The sequence below is a fragment of the Podarcis liolepis genome, assembly GCF_965112155.1.
Source record: "Podarcis liolepis genome assembly, chromosome: 6".
NCBI lineage: Eukaryota > Metazoa > Chordata > Lepidosauria > Squamata > Lacertidae > Podarcis > Podarcis liolepis.
The window spans coordinates 20,780,244-20,788,106 of NC_139559.1; the positions used below are offsets into that span (position 1 = coordinate 20,780,244).

The window sequence follows — 7,863 nt, forward strand, 5'->3', positions numbered from 1 at the left end:
CTGGGTGATTAATTGTAGGTACAGAGAAGGCACATGATTGCTGACCAGTATATTTAAATGTTTGGCTCACCCAAGACTTTATAGACCCTTTATACTCAATAATCACAAAAGACACGGGTGGAGAATACTTCTATTTTTACATATCTTTATTGTTCTGCAAAGGGAATCGTATGCATTAGTACTTTATTATCCCTTTGGAGCTGTGCTGTATCTTTGTACTTTTGTCCTTCCAGGTTGCAATGCTTTACAAAAATGGACTTTGTTTTCTTTCTTTTTGTTAAGCTTGCACCTTTTTTTTTTTTGCTAACAAATCAATAAAATGTAATTTTGATGAGGGGCAGGGGAAGACTACATTGAAAGTCCAGTATGAAATCTCTGAGCAAACTACAGTACTTTGCAAGAGATAACACAGTAACATTTAAGTCAGAACTGAAGCTAAGAAACCTGAGATATCAGCAGCTTGGGAAAAAACGTATCTGCCATAATGGGGAAAGCATTGCGCAAGATTCCCTTTACTAAATGTTGGTTTCCTCCAGGCTTCAACAGTTTTATTCACACACGCTCACACTCCATCCAGTTGTGCAAGGTAGTTAATATTAATGCAGGCAAGAAACTACAAACGCCTTGTCTTCTCCTGCTAGCTTCTACTCCCACAAGAAAAAGGTTATAAATTATATCCAAATTCCCTCCTCTAACAGACAGGCCAGTTTAGCAGGTCAGACTGCTCTCCAAACTTTTAACTTGTGGAGAGGTCGATTTGTTTGGAACAGCTGGGCGTGGTTTAATTATTTCCCTCCTTTTTCCTGATCAAAACCCCATACACATGCCCCAATTTATCAAAGCCCCAATGAAGGAAATCCTACGACAAAAGAAGGGGAAGAAAGAAAATTCAGAAACATTTTTCTTCCACCTGTTTTCTATTCTGCTCAATGCCCACTTCTCGTGGTATTATTAGACGCTCAAAATTAAGCATTATCAGAAACAACCCCTTTTAGACATACAACTTGGCTATGAAGAAGAGATTGCTATAGCCCACTTCTATATGCAGCCGTTTTAATAAATACCATGTGATATTTGCAAGGAAAGGATGGGAGACGAAAAGGAAGAAAAACTGTGGAGATTTATAGGAAGCAGTTGGGAATCTTTTTTCAGACTGAGGCCTCCTTGACAACTTCCTGGGGAATACCTGCTACTGGTGGGCAGAGTCAAGAGTAGGTGGAGAAGCAGATGAGACTGTACAGGAGGGTATTCCAGACATGCAAAACTCAGCAGTTTCTACACACTGACCTGCATCTCTTCATCCTCCATAGAGGGAAGCAAGGGGCATTAGCATCACTCAAGGGCACAATCCAGCCCAGCAAAAGGACTCAGGCAGAGTGTAGAGCAGAACTGGTGAGGGATATGACTTGAAGGGCTGAATGGCCCTCAGGTCTGATATTCCCCAGCCCCGTTACAGGGGAAGGAACAGGAAGCTAATTATACATTGTCAAACACTTGTAAATTTACTAGGTTGGGTTACAGGCCACAATAAACAGGCCTTTGCAGAAATAATTATTATATCCAGTAGCAACTGTTAATTGGCAAAATTAGAGGTTCTACATAATGACTGCTTCTAAATGAGAGCAAAACCTTCTGTTCCTTATGAAATAAAGATCTGTGAGGCAACTGACAAATTTTAAAAATAAGACACAAACTTTTTTTGTGGCCCCGGGTCCAATAGTTCTAAATCAGGATTTACTTCGGAACAAGCTTTTTTATCCCTTCCTGCCCCTGATTCAATTCCAGTTGCTACTGGGAAACTGTGGAGCTTCTACAGTGTACAGTGGTACCTCGGGTTACATACGCTTCAGGTTACAGACTCCACTAACCCAGAAATAGTACCTCAAGTTAAGAACTTTGCTTCAGGATGAGAACAGAAATCGTGCGGTGGCAGCGGGAGGCCCCATTAGCTAAAGTGGTGCTTCAGGTTAAGAACAGTTTCAGGTTAAGAATGGACCTCCGGAACGAATTAAGTACTTAACCAGAGGTACCAGTGTAAGAAGAATGAATACACAGAAAAGTATTTCACGAGGAAAGAATGATGAACTGCAAAGAAGGAAAAAGTTACTACAACAACAAACTTAAGCAAAACTCCCTAAAATCTTCCTTCCCTGAATCTGCGGAATTGTATATAAAAAAATTGCAATCTCAGCTACAACTAATTCCTTAGCCAGGAGTGATCTGCCATAGCCATAGTACAGGATAACATTACGTGGCAGTGTTTGGGGTAAGCAATTTTAAATACAGCATATGCTGTCGAAACAAATTGTAAAGAGAAATTCTTTTCAAGGAACACCCATAGCCAAGTAAGGAGTTAATTGCACAATTTGTTATTTGAAAAACCTATAACAATTTCAGTGGTAATCCCTAGTAGCTATATCCTTTAACACAGTGTTTCCCAAACGTTTTTGGGCAACGGCACACCTGCTTACCGGAAAAAAATCTCGCGGCACACCACCATTAAAGCCCCGTCCCGTGACGTCAGCGCGCAGCGTCACGCGGGGGGGGGACGCACAAAAGTGAACGTTTTTTCCCTTCCCCTTGCCGGGGTGGGAGGAGGCAGCAGAGCGAGGGCAGCTGAGGCGGCGGCGGCGATAGCGGGCGGAGGAGGAGCCGTCGCCGGGAGTTGCTGCTGCTGCTGTTGCTGCTGCTGCCCGGACATGCCGGCCTCCTCCTCCTCCGCTGTCTCGCGCTCCTCCCTTTTGCGCGAGCTGCCCCGCCGCTCGGCACCACCACCGCGGAGCCGCCCCCGGCTCGACGCGGATCCTCGCCGCCGCCGCCGCCGCCTCTCGCCGCCCGACTCGCCCGCCTCCCTCCCACGGCACACCAGCCGGTGTCTCACGGCACAGTAGTGTGCCGCGGCACACCGGTTGGGAAACACTGCTTTAACATAATAAAATAAAAAGTTTAAAGTGGCTATGACTGAAAGCTATACGTTATATGAAAATGCCATTCAGTGACTGTGAACTAGCTAGCATTTTTGGGTACATTTTAAAAGACATTTTATATCCTGTAAAGGTTCCAGTAAGTAAAAACAAATATTTAGGAAAAATATGTTGAAATATGTAACTGTGTGCTTTTGCAATATTTTGTTTAAGTTGTATATTGTTGCTTCAGTTTTTGTATATCATTTATATATTAAGCAGTACAAAATTAAATCAATAATCAACCAACATACAGCATAAAGTGTACAGTGCAGCTGATGTGGGAAACTTTATGATTGACTTCTTAAATGTTGGTGATAATTATTTACTGGAAATGAGTCTTGCCCTGCTACATATTCTGGACAATCAGCATACTATTCTTCAGTGTAATGAGCAGAGGTTATTAACATATAAAGTTGTTATGCTCCCTTTCTTTATATAATAGGCTAGAAATTAGAGTATCTTTAAACTTATATTAATTTAAAATGATTCAGTGGTCAGTTTTCTGTCCCTCCCAGTAGCTTTCTGCCAAGACCTTGATGGCTTCCAGGCTGTACAAAATACTTCTACTTTTGGCTTAATTCTAAGTCACTATAAATTAATTTTTGTATGTATTCAATAAACCTGAAACAAATACCTATCAAAAAGGCACCTGCCCGTATCTAGTCACCTCCTCATCAGTGTAAAAAAATAAAAATAAAAATGGACTGCTGTATCACAACCATGCAAATAACCCTTCAGATGTTTTCTTATTAATTTCCTGGCAAATACATGTATGTTTCAGGTCAGACAAACCAGTTGATCAGGTCGAACGGGGTAGACAGACAGGCTTGTTGGATCCACTTTGTTTTTTTACTAGAACCAACCAGAAGGTTGTGCAATAAGCATAGAGTTAGAATTAAAGAACATGATGCTCTGAGCATTCTGAGCCCACAACATTGTTTTCAGTAAGAGAATGGAACTGACTCCACAGTACTTTAGCACCGAAGTCCACACCTGGTTAGCTTTCTTCATTTCATCTTAATTTAGGTGGCAAAAGTCATTCTGTTGCTGCTATTTTTAAACAATTAGAGCTTGGAAACACTTCCCAAACTACTGCAAAATGTGCACAAATCTACCAGTAGATACTGACCTATCTTTTGCCCACACCCCAATGCAGAATTTGTATTCAGTCACTCTTATACCCTTATATCCACATCTTTCTCCCTTCCTGCACTAAACAGAGTTTAAGCCTCTTGTCACTAGTATCTTAGAATGTTCTACTAAATTGTGTCCCAGCAACTTTCTTGCCTCTTACGATACCTATTTTGCCAATATGTTAAATGTTAGACCTTCACTATGGTGATTTTATTCCTTATTTTGTTCTGCCTCTTACCCACAGTGAAATCTGCCTGGGCTTACATATCCATTTTCAGGTCAGGTCTCATTTTCACCCCTCTTAGACAAAATTCTACTATCAGGTCAATAGAGGGCTCTGTCAGTTAAGTTTGTTTATAACGTTCCTGTATGGTATATCTCAGCCTATATATCATCACAATGAACATAAGCTCTGTATAGCAGAGGCTTTCAATTAAAAATGTACAAGGAACATTGAGGAGGCTATAGTAAACAACAGAAGCATGCTGTGCTGTGGTACATACATTCCTGCCATTATCATATTCATTTCCCCTTTCCATTTTTCTCCTTTTGATAATCTGGATACCTCTTATACAGTATGGAAATACAGATTGTCTCCCTTCTGACCACCAACCACATAAAGAACAAAACAAAGTATTATACTTAACATTTATACATGAGCTGAATTGTTGCATGAATGCAATGAACACAGGAATTATGTTGTATATTATATCATAATATAATTATTTTTCAGATGATGCTTTTGTTTTTGGCTGAATATCAGATTCATTTTATTCTTTGAAAGCTGGGAGCTGTGAAAGTATTTCATGTGGTATTGTTAGAATTCACGTTGTACTGTAAGAATGGTTAAGGCTGCAATCTCTCATCTGCTTGCCTTGTTGTCAGTCCCTAAACCTAAAAATAATTATTTCTTAGTAGATCTCCATAGGGCTGAAGTGTTAAGTACTTCACCACTGGTGGACTGAGCATACAGAATACTTTGTAATACACTTCTTGATCCTCATAATATTGGACCAAAATAATGTCTATTTTACAAATGGGCCACTTAAATTCAGACAGTGATATGCCAAAGACCATTCCTATGTCTACTCAAGAAATAAGTCTCATCAAATTCAGTGGGACTTACTCCTAAAGGTAAAGGTATTAGGTCCAGTCGTGGCCGACTCTGGGGATGCGGCGCTCATCTCGCTTTATTGGCCGAGGGAGCCAGTGTACAGCTTCCGGGTCATGTGGCCAACATGACTAAGCCGCTTCTGGTAAACCAGAGCAGTGCATGGAAATGCCGTTTACCTTCCCACTATTTATCTACTTGCACTTCGACGTGCTTTCGAACTGCTAGGTTGGCAGGAGAAGGGATCGAGCAATGGGAGCTCACCCTGTCATGGGGATTCGAACTGCTGACCTTCTGATCAGCAAATCCCAGGCTCTGTGGTTTAACCCACAGCGTCACCTGCGTCCCTGGGACTTACTCCTAGGTAAGGGTTATAGGATTATAGTCTTAATTCCATCTCAGCCTACTTAAAAACATCTAAATTTTTGCCAAGAAAAAACAGACACAAGTCCCAATGTCCTATTTGCATAGAACATGCAGTTAAGACACTAACAGAGAAGGCAGCTGTCAAACTGTTTTTCCCCCCATTTGGACTTACTGGCACAGAAAAAAGTATAGAGCCAAAATGAAACTGTCTCTGCTTGTAATGCAAGTTGATGTTTCTTAACTTTTCTTTTAAAGAAAGGTCACATTCATTAGATATGTCTAAGAAACATTTATCTAATTTTTTTCATCCTGTAAAAACTATTCGGTAAGGCAGTATTGATTTATTTTGTACTTAAGTCTCACAACTAATTTCATTATTTACCAATGATAAACAATTCAAGAAAATATTATAGAAAAGTGTTTCACATGCACACAATCTGATAAGTAAAAAGGCTTGCAAATTGCTCAAAGAAATACACAGCAATTAGTACTGCATGTTACAATCAGATAAGCAAAGTGAACCTTGTTCTCTCTTCCTGAATGAAAGGAACCTCCCTCTTTCCCTTGACAACCAAACTTGACCACAAAATTTATTATGACACTTCCTGTTAGAAAATCTGGAGCGTGGTCACCTGTTCACAAGCAGGGGAGTATCCAACGTGGCAAATTAATCTACTGAGCATATCTGATGCCAAGTCCTATCACCAACTACACTCATGTGTGTACAAAGTCATTCATTAGACACTTCCCAGAAATACTTTTTCTAATTTCTTTCATCATGTAAAAAATCTAGAGAGGCTTTAAAAACAGAAGGTCATCGGCTAGGGAAGACGGATAGGAGTCCCCAGGAGATCTGACAGGAGTGTCCCATAAGCATTGGATCCCCATCACAGCCTAAAAGGAGGGGAGATGAAGAAACACAGAGAGCCTAGATCCCAGATCACACTTCATTCAGGGAAAGATCCCAGATCACACTTCATTCAGGGAACCCCCCCCCACACACACAAAGAGGAAGCAAGGAAGAGAATTTTTAACCCAGATCCTAGGCTGCAATCAGAGGAATCTGACTGCTTTTCACACAGCTGTGTAATCACAGAGGGCAGGCTCAATGGGAGCCAACTCCGCTGGACTCACTGGAACTAACAAGCATGTAATAAGATCAAGGGTTCAAGCTTGAGAGAAGCTGGTAGGCTCCCAAATGCACGTGGCAAAACATTTTAGAGAAGACAGCTCATTTGACGGGGGGAGGAGTAGAGAAAGAACCCAACTTTTATATCCGAGAAGAGGGGTTCGCATTTGTGTTTCAGAGATATCTGGCAGGTGTCGTCGTCCCCCCCCCCCGGCCGACCTCATCTCCATGTGGGCAGAAGACGCGGGGCTTTAAACCGCCTGGGAGACGGTCGGATATAAACACTCCGAAGCAGCCCTCTCGGCGACCTTCGGCAGTTTCCCCCTCGGCGGCATTATGCGCGGGGCGGAATTTACGCAGGAGAATAGCGAAACTCCGGGCGAGGCGGCAGGGCTGGGAGCGCCAGCGGCCCTGGGCTCCGCCGCCCGGGGCTTTTGACAGGGCTCCCTGGAGCTGAGCCTCTGTGAGGGGAGGGCCCCGAGCTTCGTAGCCGGGCGCCTGCGGGGGCCTCTGCACTCACCGAGCGCCACTTGGCAGGCCCTCCGCAGCTGCCCGTGAGGGGGCCGCTTCGCCTCCTTCTCGGAGAGGATCTTCTCCAGGGCCCGGGAGACGAACATGCTCTTGGTGCGGGTGTCTTCCTCGCGGGCCGGGGGCTGCATGGCCGCCGCGAGGCTTGAAGGCTCTCCCGTCGCCGTCTATCCCCAGCGGAGCGGGAGGCGGCGCTCACGGGGCTCGGCCGCAGCTGGGCTCCACGATCCGGAAGAGACGCGGCTCCCTCAGAGGTAACGCTGGCGGTGGTGGTGATGGACAGCGGCACGGCGCCGCCATATTGGAACCGTCACGTGACCTAGCCCCCCCCTTCTCTCTCACGGCCACCTTGTGGAACGGCTCTCGCTGCCCTGTCAGAGGCGGTGACGCGGGAGGGCGGGGCTTAACTTCGAGGTGGTGATGGGAGGTTCGATGGGCGGGGCCAGGGATCCCAGCCGATGATGTGTCGCACTTCGCGTTGCCTTTTAACTCTCAGCTCGCGAGATTACAGTGTGGAGGTTTATAAAATAAACACCTTGGACGTGTTTTGAAATGTTCGTTTTTAAAAAACATTTCCGTACGAGTTCCATTCAGTTCCAAGATTTCCAGGATTACGAAAAAGCGATTAA

At 43.8% G+C, this 7,863-nt stretch overlaps 1 protein-coding gene across 1 annotated transcript in view; it reads right to left on the reverse strand.

The window, feature by feature from the left end:
• Positions 1 to 7,617, reverse strand: part of ARFGEF2 (ARF guanine nucleotide exchange factor 2) — a 48,990-nt gene extending 41,373 nt beyond the window's left edge. Inside the window, 1 exon segment of the mRNA XM_083509836.1 lies at positions 7,227 to 7,617. Coding sequence (XP_083365962.1) covers positions 7,227 to 7,365 — 139 coding nt within the window. The 5' untranslated portion in view covers positions 7,366 to 7,617.
• Between the last annotated feature and the right edge of the window lie 246 nt (positions 7,618 to 7,863).